Here is a 27,532-nt window from a genome sequence, read left to right as displayed (position 1 = left end):
TCCTACTAATATCACTTTTCTCCTTTCTTTAATGATTCTCGTTAGACTCCTTATTGTGTCATCTATCATGTCTTTATATTCTTGATTGGTCCATGAATTTGTTTTTGGTGGCACATATGTTACAATGATTGTTAGCTCTTCTTTATTAATATGCATCTTAATGTACAGTACTTCTGCTTTTCCTTCCCCACACTCCACTTGGTTTACCACCATCTCTTTCCTTAACATCATCATGACTCCTCCTCCTCCTTTACCCACTCTGTCTTTCCTCCATATATTATACCTATTATCTATGTCTATTTTTATTGCCTCATTTAATTTTGTTTCAGCCAGGCATACAATATCTGGTTCTTCTTTCTTTATGTAATCTCTTAATTCTAATTTACTTGATAAAATCCCATCTATGTTCGTATACATCATTTTTAATCTCTTGTTCTTATCATTTTTAGTTAAACTTGCTCCATTTTTTTCTCTTCCTTCTCGTTTATATACCATTTCCTTATCCTGTCTCCTATAATTCTCATAAAAAGAAAAAAGAAAAATGCCTTCTCCTTCTCTGACCTTTCATTATTTTTTTTCCCTTGCTTCTGCCATCATTTCGTTGTGTCTCTTCCTTTCTTCCTCATTTCTATTTTCTTTATATATATATTATATATATATATATATATATATATATATATATATATATATATATATATATATATATATATATATATATATATATATATATATATATATATATATATATATATATATATATATATATATATATATATATATATATATATATATATATATCCTTGCAACCTTCTGTTTCTCTGAGTTTTGTCGTTCTATATAGTATTTCTTCTGTTGCTGCTTGTGATTTTAGTAGTATCTTTATTGGTCTCACTGATCCTTCTTGATATGGTCCCATTCTGTAGATTTCTTCTACCTCCTCTTCTAAGTTCTGTCTATCCTCGTCATTTAGATTCTTTAGTAGGTCTTTGACTGATTTCATTTCCTCTTTTTCCCTTCTTGGTCTATATTTTATATTTTTTTCTTTCAGGCCAAAAATAATTACACTTTTTTTCTGCAATTTCCCTTACTAGATTTTCTTTTTTCTTAGCTAACCACTACAATACGCGCGCGCGCGCGCGTGTGTGTGTGTGTGTGTGTGTGTGTGTGTGTTGGACTAGCATGCATGAACTATCTCTGCACTTGAAATGAACCGCAATTTATGAGATATCTTAATATTTCAAGGTAGCATTGTTCCAGAATATATGCAAAGTTTATCCTCAGCTTTCTTACATTGCGTGTTTGAGTGTGTTGGATTATAAACAAACCGTACTTAAAATAAACCGCAATTTCTGAGGTACCTTAATGGTTTGAGAATGCAAGCAAGGTTTCGTCCCCAGCTTCTTTGAAATGCGTGCGTGCGTGTTGCATAAGCCTAAACCGCACCGCTCCTGATATCAGCTGCAATAATACAAGTGCAGGAAAACCAACGAAGCAGAGCGAGGCGATTCGTACGATAATTTCAAGGACATGCATGATGACTATACTTTCCCACCCTCCTTCCCTCCCAGGCTCCCTCCCTCTTTTTCATTCCTGTGGACAATTTTCTTCATGACAGCTTTACATTATCGGATTATCGTGTAGGTTATCGGCAAGACCCAGCAGTCCCTTCCCAGAGTTCCCTCTTTACCTGCCTCTCCTTACACTATCAGTAGGCGATGACAGTACAGTACCTGCGTGACAATGTTGAGGCGCGCATACCAACCAAGCAGCTAAGGGTGTGTATGTGTGTGTGTGTGTGTGTGTGTGTGTGTGTGTGTGTGTGTGTGTGTGTGTGTGTGTTGGGAGGATGGAGTTTTTTTTCTTTGATTTCCTTTTTTTTTCACTGATTGCCTTATTTTTTTTCATTTATATATTCTCTTATTCACCAGTATACTTTCCTCACAACCAATATCCGTTCCAAAACCGCCGTCGGAAGCAAAAAAAAAAAAAAAAAAAAAATCGGTTGAATGACAAAGACTATTGACTCGAAATTATGCAAGAACAAAAGAAAAATAGTTATCGATTCTGACGCTTTAAAGTAAAACGCGTGTAGGTTTCCTTTTTTTTTTTTTTTTACCCGCATTTTTTTTTCTCAGTAGCAGTAAAGTGAAAAAAAAAATAATAATGACAATAAATTGGTTGGATAGCCTAAGCTACTAGTGAAATATATCGCATCTCAACTACCACACTTGAGTATTCTTTAAATAGATAAATAAATAAATAGATTAATAAATCGACGTTTCATCTCGAATGTTTTTAGACATGTCCTAATAGATGTTATTAAAGTTTTCATCTCTCTCTCTCTCTCTCTCTCTCTCTCTCTCTCTCTCTCTCTCTCTCTTTGAGTGTGTGTGTGTGTGTGTGTGTGTGTTTCACTGTTTGATCTGCTGCAGTCTCTGACGAGACAGCCAGACGTTACCCTACGGAGCGAGCTCAGAGCTCATTATTTCCGATCTTCGGATAGGCCTGAGACCAGGCACACACCACACACCGGGACAACAAGGTCACAACTCCTCGATTTACATCCCGTACCTACTCACTGCTAGGTGAACAGGGGCTACACGTGAAAGGAGACTCACCCAAATATCTCCACCCGGCCGGGGAATCGAACCCCGGTCCTCTGGCTTGTGAAGCCAGCGCTCTAACCACTGAGCTACCGAGAGAGAGAGAGAGAGAGAGTGTGTGTGTGTGTGTGTATGCAGTCATATTTAATCACATATCTCTTCATGCTTTTGAATATACACACAATATGTAATTTAGTTTCTTTAGTTATTTTATCCTACTGATTAGTTAACTCGTATGGAAAGCTAAATTATCTCTCAGCTTCCGTGTGTGTATGTGTGTGTGTGTGTGTGTGTGTGTGTGTGTGTGTGTGTGTGTGTGTGTGTGTGCAGTGACTGTAGTAGGAGTAACAATGAACACATATAACTCTAACCCAGTCATGCCATCAGCAGTTCACCGCAACACAAGGGAGAGGGAGAGGGAGAGGGAGAGAGGGAGTGGCATCGCGCCGTACACTCACCTTTACCCTCCCTTCCTCTCCTCTCCTCTCTTCCCTCCGCAATGTAGACACGTTAGAATAATAAACCGAAGAACGGATCATATAACTTTATTTAACGAAAAGAAATATATATTAGCAAAGGGAGGAACTTGGAACTACTTTCTATGAGACGCGAGGCGGAATAATAGCAGCGCTGCAGGGACGACAAGTGACGTCAGGCTCAAGTCACTCCGATGAGCTTCCTTCCTTCCTTCATCCATCATGAGATTCACGACCTCCACGGCTGGGAGGAAACTGCCGAAGCGGCTTGCACGAGGCCGTTCGTTTAATTGCAGCAAGATCATGAGAAGTCTGATGGTTTTACGATATATGAAGTCATGCTAGGAGGGATATATTGTGCTTACTCGTAGTATTTGTAGTGTCGATCAGTCCTCCTACCTATGACTTAACGCTTTCCAGAGTAGTTTTTTTGAAGACCCGTCCCATTTCAGCTGTGGAGAATCATTTTGACTACACTCTGTAGGGTTTGGCACCATCAGTAAACCCTTCTTTATTCATTCATTTAGTTATTTCTATATATTTTTCAAAATTTTTTCACCTTTGGCCATAATAATAATAATAAGCACCGCCCACCAAATGACGTCACAGCGTACTCTTACAGACCATTACAAGCCATTTCAAGCCATTTCAATCGTTATTAGCTCGGAAATCGAGACACACACACACACACACCATATAATACTTTACATTAACGATTACATGATTACCACATTTTGTACACATACTTTTGGTACACTCGTATTTTCCAGCTCGTCCATAAGCCAACAATCCTCCAACTTGAGGGAGTGAGTGCACTAACCAAAAGAAAAGTGATATTCAATGAAAAATACAAACTAATGGAGGAAACTAAGACAATAGTGTTCAGAGTGTGGAAGAAGAGGGAACAACAGCGGAAGAGTGTTTGGAATGTAGAAGAAAGAAGTGTATCGTAGAAAATGGAAGACGAAAGAACAACAGCAGAAGAGATTATCAAACTGATAATTAGATCAACAGGAACATTAGGAAGTGTCGATACAAAAGGCTTAACTACTGATCAAGGAAGCTCCGGCAAACTAAACTGACCCCACCAGCCATCCAGCCAGACAGCCAGCGCTCGTGACCCCACTTCAAGTACTGCCTCGCGTGCACATCACCGGGAAATTGCACTGATAGCGGATGTTGCATAATTTCGCCGCATGTGTGGAACTTTCACTGCAGTTATCGCGTTTATTATTTTGTTTCCCTGGTGATTCACAGTTTGGTTCCGCGCGACGCTTAGCGGGCGAGGCCATGGCTGACGGCTAGCCTCGAGGAGAGAGAGAGCGAGAGAGAGAGAGAGAGAGAGAGAGAGAGAGAGAGAGAGAGAGAGAGAGAGAGAGAGAGAGAGAGAGTTATTAATTGATTGATCGATTAATTTAATGTGTCTCAAAAGAAGTCAGAAAACGCGTGCACACACACACACACACACACACACACACACACACACACACACACACACACACACACACACACACACAGAGAGAGAGAGAGAGAGAGAGAGAGAGAGAGAGAGAGAGAGAGAGAGAGAGAGAGAGAGAGAGAGAGGAAATGGTTTGGTTTCATGTGAACCAGGGCAAAGACGTGATGACCCTGAAACCTCGGCAGTCACTCATGGGTGAAACTAACGCCCTTAACACTAGCTCTGACCGTGAGTTGAAGGGGAGACTAACACGTGACTAGCGAACAATACTCCCGCCACACCACCTGGAATGAAAGGAAGGAAGGAAGGAAGGAAGGAAGGAAGACCTGTGGAGTTTTCTGACGATAACACAGAAGCTGGACAAAATGACAATGTGACTCTTGCGGAATAACACTTGGTAATGGAAAGAAAGACGTGTGGAATTGATGACGACAAGAACATGGAGAAGATGGACAAAATACCACGTGACTCTTACCGAAGGATTTCTGGCGGTAAAGAAAAACAACAAAATTTGACAGAACCGGAAAGAAAGACGAGCGGAATTGCAAAAGACAGTTAAAAACAGGAATTGGGGAAGATATCACCTGACTCGATGTAGGTTTAGGTATTCAGAAATCCCGCGACTATTTGCAAAGGTCACAGAGATGGTTAGCTGGGCTTATGATAATGTTTTCTTTTTAATTTGTCTAGAACCATAAAAATTACCTTTGAAACTACAAGAATACAAATTAGTTTCTCTTTCGAATTTCTCTGCATAGTCCTTGCAAAACTATTTTTAAGAGAACAAAATGCACACCATGGACGGTTCATAACGGCCGGCCATTTTTCAGGAGGCAACATTGCTCTGACATGCACTGATGGATATTATCGAGTCTTTTGAGTATATTCTTTTGATTACTACTATTTGCTGCATCTTCCCTTATATCACAAACTACTCTTGAAACATTTATATATATATATATATATATATATATATATATATATATATATATATATATATATATATATATATACTTTTGTTTTACAGCCACCTCTAAACATTATACTGCCCTAGACACCAGAAAATTCTGTTAATCTTTCATGTCTTTCATGGAGCTGCTGGTAACGATCGCGTGTTGTGCATTTAGTGTTGTGAGTTGCAGCATTTCATAATGAAAGGGTTAAGGCGAGATGGTCAGACTTGTGTGTGCGAGAAAGAGAAAACTAGTGTTCGGGGCGGCTGGGATGAGAACCAAAGAGCGGCGCGTGTGTGGTGAGAATGGTAAGGCGTGGTGGTGTGGGTGGTGAGGGTGATGGGTTAGGTGCTGGCAACCCCACGCATTACTGCTTTAGAACCATATTCTAAAGAACTTATGCACCGCACCTCTATTACATTCAAAAGACTTTAGTTGAAATTACACAGGTTATAAAGGATGCTTTTTTACTGTTCTAATGACAGATTCCTAAGATTTCTACTTTATTGGCTGGAGAAACACTCTTGAGAACCCAGCTAATCATATCTGTGGCCTTTTAAAATAGTCGTGGTGGTAGCTAAGGATATCTGAATGTGGATCTATAACCGCTAGGTGGAGGTGATGAGACATGGAGAGCATGGGTAAATGGCACCACCTCACATCACAACTAACAGACACTTGGTGATGGATGTGGTAAGGCAAGGTGAATGAGTGTGCGGCTGACACAGTACATCTGACAGGCATTTCTCAACCCATCGTGCTAGGAACAACATTGGAGTTATGTACTCGTATGTTTCCTGTTTCTTGGGAGAACGTTTTGATGCATCAGGCGCTATGGAGTGGTTGCCACCTGTCTGGACTAATGGAGGATGGGGCAAAGGCCGATGTTAATGGTAGCAGTATGTGTAGGGCCATGAGGCTGTGGCAATGCTGCACTGCGACCACATTGTATTAATTAAGCAGGTTTTTTTATGATAAATCAATTAATCTCAAATAACTTCACTTCTTCATCTTTCCTCCTTTATTTCATCCTGATGGCACCACTGCCATCTCTTCTGTCTCTAAAGCTGAACTCTTTTCTCAAACCTTTGCTCACAACTCCACCTTGGACGATTCTGGGCTTGTCCCTCCCTCTCCTCCTCCCTCTGACTATTTCATGTCTACAATCAAAACTCTTCGTAATGATGTTTTCCATGCCCTTGCTGGCCTAAACCCTCGGAAGGCTCATGGACCTGATGGGGTCCCTCCTATTGTTCTCAAAAACTGTGCTTCTGTGCTTGCACCTTGCCTGGCCAAACTCTTCCAACTTTGTCTATCGACTTCTACCTTTCCTTCCTGCTGGAAGTTCGCCTACATTCAGCCTGTTCCTAAAAAGGGTGACCGTTCTAACCCCTCAAACTACCGTCCTATAGCTTTAATCTCTTGCTTGTCTAAAGTTTTTGAATCTATCCTGAATAGGAAGATTCTCAAACATCTGTCACTTCACAATCTTCTGTCTGATCGCCAGTATGGCTTCCGTCAAGGTCGCTCTACTGGTGATCTTCTGGCTTTCCTTACTGAGTCTTGGTCATCCTCTTTTAGAGATTTCGGTGAAACTTTTGCTGTTGCGTTAGACATATCAAAAGCTTTTGATAGAGTCTGGCATAAAGCTTTGATTTCAAAACTGCCCTCTTACGGCTTCTATCCTTCTCTCTGCAACTTTATCTCATGTTTCCTTTCCGACCGCTCTATTGCTGCTGTGGTAGACGGCTACTGTTCTTCTCCTAAACCTATTAATAGTGGTGTTCCTCAGGGTTCTGTCCTGTCACCCACTCTCTTTCTATTATTCATTAATGACCTTCTTAACCAAACTTCTTGCCCTATCCACTCCTACGCTGATGATACCACCCTACATCTTTCCACATTCTTTCAGAGACGTCCAACCCTTCAGGAAATTAACAGATCACGCGGGGACGCCACGGAACGCCTGACTTCGATCTTTCTAAAATTTCCGATTGGGGCAGAGAAAATCTAGTAGTTTTCAATGCCTCAAAAACTCAATTCCTCCATCTATCAACTCGACACAACCTTCCAGACAACTATTCCCTCTTCTTCAATAACAATCAACTGTCTCCCTCTTCCACAATGAATATCCTCGGTCTGTCCTTTGCTCATAATCTTAACTGGAAACTTCACATCTCATCTCTTGCTAAAACAGCTTCTATGAAATTAGGTGTTCTGAGGCGCCTCCAACTGCTTACTCTGTATAAGGGCCTTATCCGTCCCTGTATAGAGTACTCTTCGCATGTTTGGGGGGCTTCCAGTCACACAGCTTTGCTTGATAGGGTGGAATCGAAAGCTCTTCGTCTCATCAACTCCGCTCCTCCGACTAACTGTCTTCAGTCTCTTTCTCACCGCCGAAATGTTGCATCCCTTTCTATATTTTATCGCTATTTTCATGGTAACTGTTCTACTGATCTTGCTAACTGCATACCTCCCCTCCTCCTGCGGCCACGCTGCACAAGGCTTTCTTCTTACTCTCATCCCTATTCTGTCCAACTCTCTAATGCAAGAGTTAACCAGTACGCTCAATCATTCATCCCTTTCACTGGTAAACTCTGGAACTCCCTCCCTGCATCTGTATTTCCGAATTCCTACAACTTGTCTTCTTTTAAGAGGGAGGTATCGAGGCATTTGCTCCCCTAATTCTGGCTGACGGTTTTGGCACTTTTTGTACTCTTTGGAGAGCCAGCGCTCAAGTGGGCTTTTTTCTAACTTTCTTTTTTTTGCCCTTGGCTGGCCCTCTTCCCTACGTAAAAAAAAATAAAATAAATAAATAAAAAATAACTGATATGAATTAAATGAGTTCAACTATATCGTGCAATGTTTTTCATTAAAACATGACCTTATGAGTGTTGAAAGTAAACCGAAAATTATTATATGTAAGAAACTCTTATGTCTTCTTTATGTCTAAAATTGAAGTGTACTTCATACATAGAACAGGTGGACGGAGTTATTGATGTTCTATTTCTCATTATGATTTGAAGAGTAATATGTGTTCTCTTCGTTGCCCCGTATAGTGGTGACCCGGATAAATGCGACCACTACGGCAACACGGCCCTGCATTGTGCCGCCGCGCGGGGCCACATGTCCTGTGTCTCCTTCCTCGTCAACTTCGGCGTGAACGTGTGGGCGCTAGACAACGAACTGCACACCGCCAAGGACATGGCCGCCATGAACAACAAAGATGAAATCCTGCGTTACCTGGACTCTGTGTACGCCAAGCAAACAGTGTCTGATCCCAAGGTGCGTGCCTAGTGCGCGCGCACACACACACACACACACACACACACACACACACACACACTGTTACGTGTACTCTGCCTCTTGGTGTACTCTTTAGACCTTACTACCTTATTCATGTTGGGCACTCAGTCACTTTACTATCTGTGTGTCTGGCAGAGTGTGCCACTACATGCTCTGCAAGGAATATGTGGATATTTAGCTATTCTTTGTTAAACTGTTCAAATTATTGTAAACGCATCAGGACATATATTTGTTTTAACCCATGGAATATATTCTATCTACACAGTATTTTAAAACCATTAAATTGTTTCCTATTGTAACCTTTTTTTGTAAATCCACTCTGATTTTCTTTACTTTATTAATTTTGTTATGTATGATGTGCCTTACTATATTTTCCTCCACTGTGTGTCTGGCACGTTTGTAGTGTTAAGGGGCAGTCTGCATGCTAACTTTCACTGTAATACTCGTAGCATTGTACTTACACCACTGTAATTCTTCTTGGTAACAGCAAGTCAAAAAGATCCAGGAGAAGGCACAGAAGGATGCAGAGAAGAGACGGAAGGATTTCGATAAAATTCAAAAGAAAGCTGACAAGAAACGAGAGGAGGAAAATATTAAGTTGCAGAAAGAACGAGAGAAGATTGAGAGAAATGAGGAAAAACCTCACAGTGAGTTGTCAGTTGGTGTCTTATCACTCTGTACTGTCTGCTGTTAAATTGAATCTTAGGTCCAACATGTATGATACCGTTTGATTTTTTTTTTATTACGTAATTTGAAGTATATGCCGAGGCTCTTGAAAATTGCTTACTACTGAAGGCAAATACGTGTAGTAAATGATCGTGAATTTGCAAGCCTCTCTCTCGAGAGATAGATAGATAAAGATAGATAGCTAAAAAGATGGATAGATTAATCGAAGAATAAGCTATAAATGGATCGAGTGAATAACATTTTAGATAACCCAGTCAGGTACTCGTGGCCTCGTGACCTTGTATTATCTATCTACCCTCCTTCCTCACCATCTCTCCCACCACCATTCTAGGCGGAGGGGTGAAGAAGACCATCATGAACACCATATCCCGCGGCTCTCTGGCCTTCATCGGCGGCCCCAGGAAGGACTCTCGCAACCTGTATGACAACACCTACCAGAGTCCTAAGTTTTCTGACCTCACCACCACTAAGGACCACTCCAAGAAGACGATGGGCGGCATGCAGAAGAGGATTATCAGAAAGAAGATGATGGATGAGAACAGAGGACCGAATGACTTCAAGGTACTGTGTGTGTGTGTGTGTGTGTGTGTGTGTGTGTGTGTGTGTGTATTATCTCTCCCGCACTTACCATTATATTATTACCACCAAAGGAGTAAACGGTGGTGATAGGGTTTAAATGTGCATTATGGTTACTGTCTAAATTCAAGGAGAGAGGCATAAATGTAAATACTGTAGATGGTGGCTTCTACACTTGCTCTTACGACTTACGTACTGTACACCGTCGTCTCACTGCATATATACTTGATGAAGCAGTCTCGCTACCTATATACAATTCAAGCAGGGACGCTACAGACCTCTAATCTCGCTAAGATTTCTGACTGGGGCAGAGAAAACTTGTAGTGTTCAATGCCTCAAAAACTCAATTCCTCCATCTATCAACTCGACACAACCTTCCAGACAACTATCCCCTCCTCTTCAATGACAGTCAACTGTCTCCCTCTTCTACACTGAATATCTTCGGTCTGTCCTTTACTTATAATCTCAACTGGAAACTTTACATCTCCTCTTTTGCTAAAAAAAAAAAAGCCTCTATGAAGTTAGACGTTCTGAGGCGTCTCCGCCAGTTTTTCTCGCCCCTTCAACAGCTAACTTTTTACAAGGGCTTTATCCGCCCTTGTATGGAGTACTCTTCACATGCTTTAGGGGGTGTAGTGTTTCACGGTTTTGGTCATTGTTTTATATGTTTTGGTCATTGTTTCATTTGGTTGTTAATGAAGCTTCATTATACTTTTCCTGTGTTCTGTGTCAGCACCGTTAAGATCATTAAAGCTCCATCCTTGCTGCCAAGCGTGTCTCCTTCACTTTTCTCCCCACTATTGGTTTTGCTCTTACCATAATACAAGTGGCGACGAGGAAATCTCGGACCAACGCAACGATGGCTCACCTTGGCCTTCTGCAGGACTTCCGGGAGGGGGAAGACTGGAGTGATTTTGTGGATTGCTTGGACCAATACTTCATTGCAAACAAGCTGGATGGTCCCGACGAAGCCGAGCGTCGTCGTGCTGTACTCCTGACTGTATGTGGGAGTCAGGCCACACTCATGAAGGATCTGCTGGCACCGGCCAAGCCCACAAGCAAGTCATATGAAGAACTGACAGCTCTCCTCAAGGAACACTACAAGCCGAAAGCTGGGGTCATTATCTCCAGAAGAACAAATCATTTCAAGTTATGTGGCCAATCTTCGTCATCTAGCTGAACTGTGTCATTTTGGAGCGTCACTGGACATGATGTTAAGGGATTTCTTCGTAATGGGAATCCATGACAACACCATACTGAAGAAGCTATTGGCAGAAGGTGACACTCTAACGCTTGAATGAGCCATCAAAATAGCCCAAGCATGTGTTACCACAGAAGACAACTTGAAGGAAATCTTATCCCAAGCAAGTTCTGGCAAGAGGCTGCACAAATTCCAGTCACATCTCAGACTGGAACCTACGGGACCCTTCAGGAGCAACGAACTGGATTCACTTAACGAACAGGATTCGCCACAAGTGAAAGACGCAGGACAGTGCTGGCGTTGTGGGGGGAAAGCACAAGCCATCCCTGTGTCATTTCCGCAATTACATGTGCAACAAGTGTGGCAAAGTGGGTCATTTGCAAAGAATGTGTAGGACTGGGAAACCTGTAAGTGTTAAGGTATTGCATTCTGGACCCAGGGAACGTCTTGCTTGTGAAGGTACTCGAGGCGTAGGTGAATCCAGTGATGTGACTGAAACTGTTGACGAAGCTAGTGATATGGAGTTGTATTCCCTGTATCGTGTGAATCCTAACCAGCCTGTCGATCCTCCTATCATGATAGACGTGCAAATTGATGGCATACCAGTAAAAATGGAACTAGACACTGGAGCTTGCAAGACTATAATGAGTGAAGAAACATTCAGAAAACTGTGGAGCAAACACCAAAGGAAAATATCATGTTTGAAAACTGTTAGAAAGCACTTAAGGACTTATACCGATCAAGTAGTGCTTGTAGTTGGAAATGTTGATGTCGGGGTGCGTTGCAAGGAAGTGTCAGAGGTGTTACCCTTGTGGGTGGTGAAAGGCAGCGGCCCTGCATTACTAGGCCGTGATTGGCTTCCACTCACCGGCCTAGACTTGAACAACATCAGAAACTGTGGGGGGACAGACACCCTTAAGTACGCAAGTACTATGGAAAAGTACAAGTCAGTTTTTGAGGTAGGCATTGGTGTTTTCCGCGGGTGTCAAATGAAACTGCATGTTGATGAAGATATTCTCCCATCTTCCATAAAGTACGCTCTGTTCCATACATGATGAGCGAGAAAATCGAAAGTGAACTTGAAAAGTTAGTCAATGAGAAAATCATAACTCCGGTGGAATTCAGTGACTGGGCATGCCCTATTGTACCAGTGGTGAAGTCCGATGGCAGTGTGCGTATTTGTGGAGATTATAAAACCACCATCAACAAGTACTCTAAACTGGATCGTTACCCTTTGCCTAAGGCTGATGATTTGTTAGTTTCCCTCGGTGGCGGTTCTTCTTTCACTAAACTAGACCTTACATCAGCTTATGCACAAATGAAGTTGGATGAGAATTCTAAGAAATATACATGTATCAACACGCACAAGGGTTTTTTTGTGTATAACAAATGCCAGTTTGGTGTCCGTTCGGCGGCCCCCGTTTTCCAAAGGTACATGGAAACTCTGTTAAAATCAATTCCTCACACAGTAGTGTTTCAAGACGATGTGTTTATAACGGGAAAATCTGACAGGGAACACTTGGAAAACCTTGAGGAAGTTATGAAGCGTCTAGACTCTGTAGGTTTAAAAGTGAAGCGTAGCAAGTGTCATTTCATGAAACCTGCGGTTGAGTTCCTTGGTCGTAAAGTCACCGCTCAAGGCATCATGCCAACCAATTCTTTAACCAAAGCTGTTAGTGAAGCTCCGACACCCACGAACGCTTCAGAGCTGAGGGCGTTTCTTGGAATGTTGAATTACTATTGTAATTTTCTGCCTAACTTGAGTACGGTCTTGGAGCCATTACACGTTCTGCTAAGAAAAGGTTGCTCGTGGAAGTGGGACAGTGAGCAGCAAGAGGCTTTTAATGAGGTAAAAAGGCTCTTAACCTCTTCACCCGTGTTGATTCATTACGACCCATCAAAGCAACACGTTCTCAGCTGTGATTCATCCTCCTATGGCTTTGGTTGTGTTTTACAACAGTACGAGAATGGGATACTCCAGCCAGTGGCATTCGCATCCCGCACATTGTCAAAACCTGAGTGTAACTACTCAATGGTTAAGAAAAAAGCATTAGCTTGTGTCTTTGTAGTTAAGAAAATGCACCAGTATTTGTAAGGTAGCAGTTTTGAGTTTGAAACTTATCACAAACCTTTGCTGACTCTAGTTGGTGAAAACAAAGGCATAAGTCCAAATGCGTCCGGACGTATTCAACGCTGGGCATTATTGTTATCAGGGTATAATTACACCATAGAATATAAACCAGGCAGCGTCAATGTTGGTGTTGATGCCCTCAGTCGCCTCCCACTACCACACTCAACCCTAGTAACCCCCAACCCCCGAGGTTTTATTGTTTATGGAGCTTTTTGATGATGAATCGTCTCCAGTAACAGCTCAGCAAATAGGTTTGCGATCTGCTTCTGATCCAGTGCTGTCTCACGTAAAACGATGTATCCTGACTGGCAATTGGAAAAACTTCCCCGAGGAACTGTCAAAACTCCTGAAACCTTACTTGAATAGGAAGGATGAGCTCTCACTGCATGGTGATTGTTTGCTTTGCGGGGCGAGGGTAATAATTCCCCCAAGGTACGACCTAAACTGCTCCCTCTGCTCCATGACTCCCACCCGGGAATAAAGGCTATGAAGTCAATTGCAAGGTGCTATATGTGGTGGCCTAACATAGATCAGGATCTAGACTCTAGAGGAATATGCTCGTAAGTGTATTACTTGTCAGGAAATGAGTAACAAGCCTTCGAAGTCTCTGCTTTATCAGTGGTCTTGGCCTGAGAGACCGTGGTCGAGAGTTCATTTAGATTTCGCAGGTCCATTTCAGGGAAAGATGTTTTTGGTAGTGATAGATGCTTATTCAAAATGAATTGAGTGCAAAGTAATAAACTCAATCACATCACATAACACCATAGAGACCTTGCGGGCCATATTTGCTAGACATGGGCTTCCAGATTGTGTAGTAACAGACAATGGAGTCAGTTTTACAAGTTACGAATTTCAAACATTCATGAAAAATAATGGCATACGTCATGTCAGGTCTGCTCCTTTTAAACCTGTCTCAAATGATCAAGCAGAGAGGGCTGTTAAGATCGTGAAAAAAGGTTTGAAATATGTGTCGGGCGGTACCCTGCAGTCGCGTCCTACTAAGTTACCGTACCAGTCCTCATTCTGTGACAGGAAAAACACCTGCAGAGTTACTCATGAACAGAGAAATTAAGACAGTTTTCTCTCTGGTCCGTCCTAGTGTAAGAGAAAGGGTAGAAACAAAGCAGGAGAAGCAAAAAGAACATTATGATCAAACTGGTGTAGGCTACATGGGGAAGTCACTGTAAACGATGCTGTGTATGTCCTTGATTTTTCAAAGGGACCAAAATGGTTGACAGGATATGTACTGAATAAGATTGGTGAAGACATGTTTGAGGTACTGTTAGTAGATGGCAAAACTGTTCGTAGACATCTAGATCACACTAAGTTTCGTCACGGACCAGTAACTTCAGAGGTTTCTTCATGGTTTGATGCCGATTCAGTAGAGATAGAAACACAACCATCGACACCTACTAAACCTCACAATGGCAATGTACATGTTGAACAGAAAACATATGATGACCAATTAAAGAAAAATGTGAGTTCAGTAGCTGAGCAGGAAATACGTTCGCAGAATGAATTCCAAACTGTACCAGAAGTAGCAGAACAGCCAATGTTACGGAGATCGTGTCGTATACAGAAAGCTCCTGATAGATTACAATTGTAAATTTGGTAGGCTGTCTTGTTATTGGATGTAGTGTTCACATGTTTTATGTAACTTAGAGGAGGGTAATGTAGTGTTTCACGGGTTTGGTCATTGTTTTATATGTTTTGGTCATTGTTTCATTTGGTTGTTAATGAAGCTTCATTATACTTTTCCTGTGTTCTGTGTCAGCACTCAGCACCGTTAAGATCCAGCCTTGCTGCCAAGCGTGTGTCCTTCACTTTTCTCTCCACTATTGATTTAATTTGCTCCTACCATAGTACAGGTGTCTTCCACTCACGCAGTTTTATTAGATAGGGATCAAAAGCTTTTCGTCTCGTCAACTCCCCTCCTCTGACTGATTATCTTCAGCCTCTTTCTCACCGCCGAAATGTTGCATCTTGATTGAATTTGATGTTATGATAAATAAATAAATAACGATTACGAAGCGCGTGACGAAGATAACGATACGGTTCCACGATAACGATATGAATTTCCACGGTTACGATGCGATTCCACGATAACAATACGAGTTTCCATGATAACGATGGGATTCCACGATAACGATATAAGTTTCCACGGTAACGATGCATTCCACGATAAAGACACAAGTTTCCATGATAATGACACAAGTTTCCACGATAAAGACACAAGTTTCCATGATAATGACACAAGTTTCCATGGTAACGATACGAGTTTCCTCAATAACGATGCGAGTTTCCAGGATAACGATGCGATCCCGCGATAACGATACGAGTTTCCATGATAACGATGCGATTCCACGATAGCAAGTTTCCACGATAACCATACCAGTTTCCACGACAACGATACGATTCCGCGATAACAATACGAGTTTCCATGATAACGATGCGATTCCACGGTAACGGTGCGAGTTTCCACGATAACGATATGAGTTTCCTTGATAACGATATGAGTTTCCACGATAACGATGCATGTTCGTGTGTAACTGGACAGAAACAGAAATTCATTCATAGATTGCTTCAGTACCTTTACGATGATTCATGTATTGAATCATTTGAGATATTTAGAATAAATGGAATATTTGAATAATGGAATTTTGAATAAAAGTAGATAAGTCATTCTGAGATTTGGCATAGAAATAGCTTGCAAACTACTGTTAAATACAAATTCCCTTCACCTCGTCCGTGACCTCGTTGCAAAACCCTTTAGCTAACATTTTTTTATGTAAGAAGGGAAAGCTGGCCAAGGGCAACAGAAAGAGTAAAAAAAGGCCCGAGGAGGGTGGGTTCACACGTGCCAATTTGCTACTTTTTTACGTACATAAAGTTTCCGAATCGCAATCGGTACTTAGCGACTGCAGAAAGCATTCGCAGATCAAGAGCAACATGTTTGTCTTGCTAGTCGATTTGCGACTTTATTTACGTTGTGACGTCACGGAGTAAGTTTTTAAAAATGTTGTCTCCAGAGATAGAGAAGATGATGTTAGAGTTGGTGAGGGGAAAAGAACACATCTGGGACCCCAGAAATTAATTATATAGTAAAAAATAGCTTGCGCAAATCGTAGTTCGATGAAATAGCTGCCACTCTCCAAGAAGTGTTTCCCTCAGTGCAGGGTGTTGTTGGAGGTGAGGATTGAAGACTTCTCAGGATTTAATTTGATCGCAATTGTGCATAGTTTTCTTAAGATTAACAGTTTTCTTATGAGAAATGTAGGCTAATTCAGAGTGTGGTAGATACTCCTTTCTTTCTTTCTACTTAACCAGGGACGTATCCACAGGCTTTTTTTTTTTTTTTTTCTGTTGACTCTTCCGGTACGCCAAAAGAAGAGCAAACATCGCTTCAGCATCGTCACTGGAGGAAGACATCTTGACGAGTAGCTGTTTGTTTACATTCACTTCCCGCCAAGGAATATACAAGATTAATATAGAATCCTTGCTTCCCGCCATATACTCGTAGTCGATACTTTCCAGGCGCTACGTCTGGCACTTTCCGACCAGAAGGGATGAGTCGGAAACTCTACGTACGTAAAATAATAGTCGCAAATTGGCACGTGTGAACCCGTCTTTAGAATGCTTATCCCAGTGCAGGTCCGAGAGAATTAGCCAAAAGAAAGGGATAAATGTCTTGAAACGTTCCTCTCTAATGAGGTAAAGTCATAGGAAGATGGAAATACAGAAGAAGGTAGCGAGTTCCAGAGTTTACCCAGAGAAAGGTATGAATGATTGAGAGTACTGGTTAACTCTTGCATTAGAAAGGTGAACAGAATAGCGGTGAGAGAAAGAAGGAAGTCTTGTGCAGCAAGGCCGTGGGAGGAGGGGGAAGCATGCAGTTAGCAAAGTCAGAAGAGCAGTTGGCATGAAAATAGCGGTAGAAAATATTCAAATGCCAATAAACAGGTAAAATCACGTAATGAAATGCAGATCGCCCATCGAGACATTGTGTCTATACTGGAGTGAAGTATGTTGGTGCCACACGTATAATACTTTGTTGAGTCGGTATACCGAAGCTCCAACAGACATTCCACTTATGTTTCAGACTCTGACCAGGCATTCTCTTGAAACAAAGACTAGTATTTTCCTTGTCTCTTTATATTAAAAGAGAGAAAAAGTACATTTTTTTCTTGTAGATCACAGTTTAAAGCGCAGATGGCATACCGAACTTCATGACATGGAGACCGCATACTAAAACATCACCACGAAAGGTGTGGCATAAATGACACGTCACGACTTCTGGCCAATAATATGTATACCTATCAAAATCCCTGAGCTGACATATCGCTTAAGCCAAAAATAAGGGTAAGAAGGCTGCTTCATCAAGTTGGGAGCCGTTTATATATGATTGCAATGGAAGAGGCATAGGAGAGAAGGAACATAGAGGAAGAGTGGTTTAATGAATTGGAGTTGGAGTTGGAGTTGAAGGAGAAAAAGGAAAGGAAGAAAATGACGAGTTCCTTTAAGAGACATATGTGAAGAAGTAGGAGAAGAGTAAGGAGAACAATAACATTAATTAGTGATATAAGGAGCTTAATCACTGACAACAATGGCAAGGATTACAACGTCTGTGTTTCCGTCACGCAGGTTGGCACCATAGAGTCTGACGGCAAGAAGTCAGTGAGAAACTTGAAGGGTCTGCGCCGCGACTCTGAGATCATTTTTGTGCCCAACGGAAGTCTGAGCAGCACCAACAGTGAGTCCTCAACATGTATGTGGCGTCTGTGTTTTGTCCTTGTGTTGACTGTAGCATGACCGCTTCCTCTTCTCTGTCACACACTGCCTCTTCAGGTAACTTGTTGAGCACTTGTATGCACCTCCTGTCTGCTGTGATCTTGTCTTCATCTTAATTTATTTTATTGCACATCATGTTTAAAGTTAGCCTGATGCATCACAGGATTTTGCTTATCTATCTATCTATTTATCTATCTATCTATGTATCTATGTATTCATCTGTCCATTTACATTCTGGTCGACAGTCTTATACAATTACCTAAACAAGGCACCCCGCGCGCGCGCGCGCGCACACACACACACACACACACACACACACACACACACACACACACACACACACACACACACACACACACACACACACACACACACACTGATAAGAAAAAAAATTATTAAGGCTTAAAAAAAAAAAGATTAGTTGCAGTTTGTTCTTTCCGTGTACTTTTTTGTGTTTGTCAGTAGCCATCATGTTAAATAGGTAAGTACGTTAAAACATTTTGATTGTATGAGTTCACACATTTTACTATTTTGTTCTCAAGATAAATGATAAAATGTAGTGTAGCTTCAAATTTAACCATATTAATCTGGTTAAATTTAAATGTAATCTAGTCTAGGTAAGATTCAGCAATATATATATATATATATATATATATATATATATATATATATATATATATATATATATATATATATATATATATAATTTTTTTATATTTCCCTACATAGACCGGATAGCGCCTACATATTTCATTCTCGTGGGCTTGGATGACTTAGATCTTAAAATACTTCGATAGAACACACTCTTCATGATACATGCACTAACAGATACCTTCCTCCTACTCAGACGGCAAGAGAGGGAAGCTAACGGACGTTTTTGAGCAGGACGGAGAAGACGGCGGGCAGCCCCTGCAGCGCACCCTCAGTCAGCCAGACTTCTTCTACGGCGATCAAGATAATCCCACCTTGAAGAACCGTGGCTCACTGTTTGCCAGACCCGGCTTTGGTTCCGTTGCCTTCAGGTTAGTGGGTGCCAATGTTTTATTTATCTAATTTCTAGTCATCTTCCTTTATTATTGCATATTTCCGTAACAGATTAACAACTAGGTAAGTATGTAATGAAATATAATGCCCCAATGACACCACTGATCATATCCCCAGGACCAACTCCATTACGGCCACGCTGAGCAGTTTAGCCCCGAGTGGCAGCGACGACACCTCGCCCAGACTCTCCCCGCTGCAGGGCTCCGGTAGCTCCCTGGCTCACGGCAACGACTCATCCGAACCCTGGGAAGAGGAGGTAACTTCTTTATGCCAGCTGATGTATTCTTTATCCGTCCACTTATTTATCTATTTATCTATTCATTTATTTTACTATTTCTTTTATTTGACTTTTATAAATTAAATTTTTTTATTAAAACTATACCTGAATTATTAAGACTTCTTAATAATAAAATATGTGAGTAGCGTAGGTATGAGTATTTACGTATTACATTTACATTTGTCATGCTCGCTCCCGCTTTTGGCGCTTACAAGAACACTGCAAAATTTATCTGAATTCTAGTTAAATTCAATGAGATAAGAAAAGGAAATTTCTTCACCTTAGATGCCAAAAAAAGCGTAACAACCATCAAGAGAGTATTGTTTCTCTCAAAATCAATCCTTTGTGTGCAGGACCTGCCTTCAGACGACGAGAGCGAGGCAACCCCAGTGTACCTCTTCTTGGCTGCGGCTGGATTGGTAGATTTCATCCCCACCTTTGCGCGGGAGCACATCGACCTGGACGCCCTCATGCTGCTTACCGAGGAGGATCTACTTAACCTCAAACTGCCGCTGGGGCCGCGCAGGAAGCTCCTTAAGGCTATTAATGAGCGCAAGTCTGCCATAGAGAATCCCGGAGAGGTTGAGGACAGCCAGCTCTGAGGGAGTGCTGTGTGTTACCAGTACGTTGTTGGTGTCACATTTCCTGCCGACCCCCACCCCCAGCTCCTTCTCGCTGGCATGACCATACAACCATTCTAGTCCATGTTGTGCACCGACCTACTGACCTGTTCCTGCCAGTAACTCTTGACTATCTTTGTACATTTATGTGTTTGGGTGTTGTGTCTACAATTTGTAACTGTAATGTGAAGAGTATCATGTGTGTGTGTGTGTGTGTGTGTGTGTGTGTGTGAACTTGGTTAGTGAAGTAAAGATGAGTGTATATAGTGACACAGGAATTACACAGTATATTTTACACTTTCCTTGTATAGAATAATAATAAAAAAAAAAAAATGCTACTTTAATCAAGACTGTATCATTAGTTTTATAAATGACTAAAAATCTATAGAGTGCATTGATAAGCATAATAGAAAAGTAATTTTGTTCTTAAAATGAAGAGAAAATAACCTAATTTGTGCATGTCATTAAAACATCACAGTATGTAAAAAAAAAATTTCTCTCTCTCTCTCTCTCTCTCTCTCTCTCTCTCTCTCTCTCTCTCTGTGTGTGTGTGTGTGTGTGTGTGTAAGTTTTAAAAGTTCTCTGTATTATAACTGATGTTTCCTTGCTGACCCGGTGCATTCCTTATCCTTTAAGACATTCATGTAGAATTCTGTTACGTAATTATAGCGTTTACAGTGTAGTATAAATAATGTGAAAATGTAGTGTATATTTTGAAGGTAGCCAGCAGCCTCAAAAGACTAAACAGAATTTTATGTTAAAAATAACCCTGCCATTCTCTTGCCATGGTAAGAAGTCTCAAACTTGGACCATTCTGTGTTGTGTTTGGCTGATGTGTCGAAAGAAACCTAGCTGTCCCCAGGGAACCAAGAGTTCCCATGCCTCTCCACACCTCCAGTATAGCTTTCAGGAATGTATATGACCAAAGTAAAGAGTAAGGAATTATGTGGCCATGATTTGACTTTTGAAAGGTACAGATTTCCTCGGAGTCTCCGTGCCTCAGCCTTTTTATCTGCTGATTCTGAATGTTAGATGTGCAGAGCTCCAGAGTTTGCTCATAATGTGTATATTTGAGTTAGCTGGTGGTGATATTTTACAATGGGCAGAAAATGCAATGGCTGTATATTTGTAAATCAGTTATGAGTGTGCAGCCAAGTTTTCCTCCTGTGTAAAAGTAAAGACTGGTATATGACATCCTCCTCATGCAGTAACGAACATTTTGTAATCATGTTATTATTTTCTAAATCAATTGGGTGTAATTTGATGCAGTATGGTAGTATTACCATGATGTTCTTTGATTGATTGACTGGCACGCTACAACCTGAGGTGCCCACTGTTGTGGAGAAAAGAGTAAGGAATTATGTGGCCATGATTTGATTTTCGAAAGGTACAGATTTCCTCTGAGTCTCCCTGCTTCAGCCTTAATTAGCTGCCGATGTGAGACATTGTCAGCCACCTCTTAAGGAACAGTTTGTGCCATTATTTTCTACACTGTTCCTTATCATTGTAATATATAAATAGTCCATTTCTTTCTATCCTTCCATTATTTTATTGTGTGACCTCTGCATCACATTTCTTGTCTTAATTAGGAATTGAAAATAAAGAATTATTGACAAGATTGGTTAACCTTCATTCAACCATGGTAGTATGTACTTAATACGCAGCCTACATACTGTACGTATGTACTGTATACGTACATACTTTCATACCATACCTCAACTCCCAGCCCATCTACCATTTTGCGTTACTTCCTCCCCGTACATTTCTATCACGTTACTTTTTACTCATTCACTCGTAATTACTGTCTCCCCATCCACTCTTAACCCCTTGAGTACCATGACGCGTTATATTCATTCTGCTTACTATTTGGTGATTTTAAACAGCTTCAGAAACTCATGTAGGGGCTTGAAATAATGAAAACTCTGGGCATTAATCTTCTGACCTCCATGGACCCTTCCTAATGTAAATAAAATCATCTAGTCACACCCAAAACTCAAGGTAAAGTCGGTGATCTCACGGGGCAGCCCAGACATTATAAAACACACACACACACACACACACACACACACACACACACAGACAACAAATTATTATCAAATAGCCAATTTGGTTTTAGAAAAGGTCGGTCGTGTATAACAAATTTACTGAGTTTCTACTCTAGAATAGTTGATAGAGGACAAGAGAGAGAAGGATGGATTGACTGTATTTATTTGGATTTAAAAAAGGTGTTTGATAAAGTGCCACATGAAAGATTACTGTGGAAATTAGAGGAGAAGGGTGGCTTAAAAGGAAGCACATTGAGATGGATGGAAAATTATTTGAGGGAGAGAGAAATAAGGACGGTAGTTAAAGATATGAAGTCCAAGTGGAGAGCAGTAGAAAGTGGAGTGCCCCAGGGGTCCGTATTGGCGCTAATACTTTTTCTCATATATATCAACGACATGCCAGGAGTGAACAGCTACATGAATCTGTTTGCGGACGATGCGAAACTGCGCAGAGTTATAAAGCAAAAAGAGGATTGTGAAATACTGCAGAAAGACTTAAACAAGATCTGGAAATAGAGTAAAAAATGGGAGATGGAATTCAATGTGGACAAAAGCCATGTCATGGAAATAGGAAAGAGTGAAAAACGACCAGTAGGAATCTATAAGATGGGAGATGGAGTAGAACTAGAAAAAGTAAAAAAGGAAAAGGACTTGGGAGTGATGATGGAAGAAAACAATCAACCGGTAAGCCATATTGATAGAATTTTCAGAGACATATAATTTGCTAAGGAATATTGGAATAGCATTTCACTATATGGCCAACGGAATGATGAAGGAATTGATAAGTACTATATTAAGACCCAGATTGGAATATGCAGGGGTTGTGTGGACCCACTATAAAAAGAAACACATAAGGAAGTTGGAGAGACTACAAAAAATGGCAACAAGAATGGTTCCAGAATTTGAAGGGATGACATATGAGGAGAGACTAAAGGCTATGGATCTACCAACCCTGGAACAGAGAAGGGAGAGAGGGGATCTGATACAAGTTTATAAATTGATTAACGGAATGGACCAAGTAGATAATGAGAAACTGATCCTGAGAGAAGAATATGACATTAGAAGCACAAGATCGCATAGTAAAAAAACTGAGGAATGGAAGATGTCTGAGAGATGTTAAAAAATATAGTTTCCCGCAAAGATGTGTTGAGACTTGGAACAGTTTGAATGAGGAAGTGGTGTCAGCAAAGAGTGTGCATAGTTTTAAAGAAAAATTGGATAAGTGTTGATATGGAGACGGGGCCACACGAGCGTAAAGCCCTGTAAAACTACAACTAGGTAAATACAACTAGGTAAACACACACACACACACACACACACACACATACGGGCGCGCGCACCACAACTAATGATTTCACCCTTTAACTTTGAAACGAGGAAATTGTCACCACCATGTGTAATGTATGAAATCTTTATAAATATATGCAAGAACGTCATGGATGAGAAAGAAAATTTCTAGCCAGTTTGTAGATTGGTTGTGGCTTTAAAACAAGTAAAGATGTCTCCCTGATTAGCTATTACGGAAAAGTGTGCCAAGCGGCAGTAAAGGTTAAACACCACTTATGCTTGATGACTTGTCTGTGATCGCCACACACACACACACACACACACACACACACACAGGGGCAGTTCAAGGGTTAAACACTAGCTATAAAACTTGATATGCATGCATGCGCGCGAGCGCACACACAACACACACACACACACACACACACACACACACACACACACACACACACACACACACACAAGTCCTATATACAACATCATAAAATGCTCAATAGAAAATAGAACAGTACCAGTAGAATGGAAAAGAGCTGAGGTGGTTCCCATATATAAGAGCGGAAGGAAAGAAGAACCTTTAAATTACAGACCGGTATCACTAACTAGTGTAATATGCAAGATGTGTGAAAGAATAATAAAGAAACAATGGATCGAGTTCCTTGAAGACAACAAATTAATATCAAATAGCCAATTTGGTTTCAGAAAAAGACGGTCGTGTGTAACTACTTTACTGAGTTTCTACTCTAGAATAGTTGATACAGTACAAGAGAGAGAGGGATGGGTTGATTGTATTTATTTGGATTTAAAAAAGACGTTTGACAAAGTGCCACATGCAAGATAACTATGGAAGTTAGAGGAGAAGGGTGGCTTAAAAGGAAGCACATTGAGATGGATAGAAAATTATTTGAAGGGGAGAGAAATAAGGACGGTAGTTAAAGATATGAAGTCCAAGTGGAGAGCAGTAGAAAGCGGAGTGCCACAGGGATCCGTATTGGCGCCAATGTTTTTTTTCATATATATAAACGACATGCCAGAAGGAGTGAACAGCTACATAAATCTGTTTGCGGATGATACGAAACTGTGCAGAGTTATAAAGCAAAAAGAGGATTGTGAAATACTGCAAGAAGACCTAAATAAGATCTGGGAATGGAGTAAAAAGTGGGAAATGGAATTCAATGTGGACAGAAGCCATGTCATGGAAATGGGAAAGAGTGAAAGACGACCCGTGGAAATCTATAAGATGGGAGATGGAGTAGAACTGGAGAAAGTAAAAAAGGAAAAGGAATTAGGAGTGACGATGGAAGAAAACAATCAACCGGTAAGCCATATTGATAGAATTTTCAAAGAGACATATAATTTGCTAAGAAATATTGGAGTAGCATTTCACTACATGGACAAAGAAATCATGAAGAAATTGATAAGTACTATAATAAGACCTAAATTGGAATATGCAGGAGTAGTGTGGTCCCCTCATAAAAAGAAACACATAAATAAGTTGGAGAGACTGCAAAAAATGGCTACAAGAATGGTTCCAGAATTTGAAGGGATGACATATGAGGAAAGACTAAAGGTTATGGATCTACCAACTCTGAAACAGAGAAGGGAGAGAGAGGATCTGATATAAGTTTATAAATTGATCAACGGAATGGACCAAGTGGATAATGAGAAACTGATCCCGAGAGAAGAATATGACATTCGAAGCACAAGATCGCATAGTATAAAGGTGAGAAAGGGAAGATGTCTGAGAGATGTTAAAAAATATAGTTTCCCACAAAGATGTGTTGAGACGTGGAACAGTCTGAGTGAAGAAGTGGTGTCAGTAACGAGTGTGCATAGTTTTAAAGAAAAAATGGATAAGTGTAGATATGGAGACGGGGCCACACGAGCCTAGGCCCTGTAAAACTACAGCAAGGTAAATACACACACACATATACTTAATCTTGAGGTACTATACTATTAACACCATACCACCACAGCATACTACACCAACACCACCACAGCACACCACCCATACTATTCTGGGCACCTTGATCATTCTGACCCTCTCCGCTCCCCATATTTTCGGTCCCTGCCGGGTGTCGCTCTCGCCGCCTATAGTATAATAGCATTTCCACTGATAGATATGTCTCCATTGTCACTCCTAGTGCAGCCATAGGCCAAGCAAGCCGGAAGAACTGCAAAATGTTGAGATGGGTGAGTGTCGTGCGTATTATTGGCCTGCAGCAGCAAAGCAATGTTTTGGGTTGATTTCTGAAAAAGGGACGGAGCTTAGCGGATTCACATCTTTGACGGCATAACCTTTCATCTCATCTCTCCTCCAAGGGCCGAGGTTGAGGCTGAGTTGAGATGGGCGAAGACGACCATCTTTTTTTTTTTTCTTCTTCTTCTTATGAGTTCCAACAGGACAGGTAGTTCGAATCTACGCACCCCTCACATTCCTCACCTTACAGAGTTCCAAACCCAAAGTGTATCACGTATAGGTACTACTCTACCCACTGGACCATAAAGCCTTCGTCTTTTTCATCTAGGTGTATGTCTTGTTGCCCCTTGATCTTGTTAGCCTTGCGCATTAGTTCGCGAGACCTTTCAGTTTTTTATCCATCGATTTACCCAAGCATGGCTCATGGGCAAATATAAGGTAATTCAGATAAGAAAATGGGATCTATAGTGCTATGCCAATCTTCCTCCTCCCGAAATGTAGCTTCTGGTGTTGTTATAAGCTGACTTCTCTTATCCTCCTACCTATCACACTCAATATCGTGAAAAAAAAAACATTTGTGTTTGCATTATGGTGTTGTCCCGTAGTGAAGACAGAAGTTGGGAAGTGTGGGTGGAACAAAAGAGTACTCTGATAGGGAGAAAGAGGCCCCAATGTATGAAAAGTGGTATGATGGCAGCCTGGGGGGCTGACCTCCTCTTCCGAGCTAGGGCACAGTGCATGAATGTGAATGCAAGGAGTTACAGATGGTCAGAGTCCCGCAGCAAAGTGTGCCAGATGTGTGACATGGGAGAGGACGAGACGGTGGAGCATGTGATGCTGGAGTGTGTGAAGTATGTCAGAGACAGAAATGAGATGATGCAAGTGGTGCTGAGGGAACTGGGGGATGCCAGGGTGGAGAAGACTGGAAAGGAATGGATGGTGTTGCTGCTGGGACTGTGTGGAGACACGAGTGAAAGGATGATAGAAGCTGTCAAGGAGTTCCTGGAGAGAATGTGGAGTGCCAGATGCAGGGATCAGTAGTATTAAGGATGGTGTCTGGTTTAGGTTCTTGCCGCCTTTTTTTTTTCTTTTTATCCCATACAGGAGCTGCCGATACTAAGGCCTGCCTCAGGAGAAATCCTGGGACACCTGTAGAATCAAGATCAAGATTGAGCCGCGGTGCCAGCTGGACGCCTGACGGCTGTCACTCCAGGCGATAACTGGCTGTGTGCGTGTCAATGTTGTAGGGATGACCCAGAGGCGTCTCGTTGCACGCTGAAGGCTTTGTTGATCACTACTGACTGGAACGCCTTTAGGTAACACTTAACTTCTTGCTGACAGAATATTGGTAGTGAGTTAGAGCGTAGGGCTATGTTGTGATGTGGCCTGTTATTGCCACGCTGCCTGGCCGTCTGTTTACATATCTATCTTTCTATCCATCTGATAATCTCTGCCTTTCTGTCTATCTGCTAATTTGTTGGTATTTCTATCAAGTCATCTGTGCCTGTTTGTTTACTTGTTTAACTTACCTTGCACAAAGGCGGCCATCCAGGACAGTGTTGCCTGTCAGTAATCTTAAGTAAAGGGTATTGCTTTACTTTCTTATCCGTAGGATAGCGGCAATTCTTCTTTCGGCATTTCCAGATAAAAGTATACAATGAAGGTCTGAAAGAAAATAGGAAACAAGGCTGCAGAGTTATACTGGACCTTTACCCTAGATCAGTGCTATTCAACCTGGGTGGACAGTCCACCTTATAGTGAACAAGATTAAGTGAGGGGTGGACTAGATCCTCACCTGCACATGTCTGTATAATATACAAGAAACTCTCTCTCTTTTTCTCTCCTTTATTTCTTAAAATACATACTACAAATACATATTTAC

General features: G+C 41.3%; 2 protein-coding genes across 5 annotated transcripts in view; both read left to right on the top strand.

Moving 5' to 3' along the window:
- LOC123514279 (Usher syndrome type-1G protein-like) overlaps nt 1-21,739 on the top strand; it is a 76,833-nt gene extending 55,094 nt beyond the window's left edge. For 2 of the 3 annotated variants that reach the window (XM_045272086.1, XM_045272088.1), the window contains 7 exons: nt 8,551-8,776; nt 9,285-9,444; nt 9,816-10,045; nt 18,034-18,157; nt 19,028-19,202; nt 19,342-19,480; nt 19,855-21,739. In XM_045272086.1, the coding sequence (XP_045128021.1) occupies nt 8,551-8,776; nt 9,285-9,444; nt 9,816-10,045; nt 18,034-18,157; nt 19,028-19,202; nt 19,342-19,480; nt 19,855-20,103 (1,303 nt within the window). In that variant the 3' untranslated portion in view covers nt 20,104-21,739. The remainder of the gene's footprint in view (nt 1-8,550; nt 8,777-9,284; nt 9,445-9,815; nt 10,046-18,033; nt 18,158-19,027; nt 19,203-19,341; nt 19,481-19,854) is intronic. The other variant, XM_045272087.1, reaches the window with a different exon arrangement.
- Nucleotides 21,740-26,808: 5,069 nt separating this feature from the next.
- The window catches only part of LOC123514278 (conserved oligomeric Golgi complex subunit 1-like), a 69,153-nt gene continuing 68,429 nt past the window's right edge, over nt 26,809-27,532 (top strand). For both annotated transcript variants that reach the window (XM_045272084.1, XM_045272085.1), the window contains exon 1: nt 26,809-26,966. The gene's annotated coding sequence lies outside the window, so the exon portion shown is untranslated. The remainder of the gene's footprint in view (nt 26,967-27,532) is intronic.

This window comes from Portunus trituberculatus, chromosome 37 (genome assembly GCF_017591435.1).
Source record: "Portunus trituberculatus isolate SZX2019 chromosome 37, ASM1759143v1, whole genome shotgun sequence".
NCBI lineage: Eukaryota > Metazoa > Arthropoda > Malacostraca > Decapoda > Portunidae > Portunus > Portunus trituberculatus.
The sequence above is the reverse complement of the archived record's forward strand: the minus strand, read 5'-3'. Positions and strand labels throughout refer to the sequence as shown.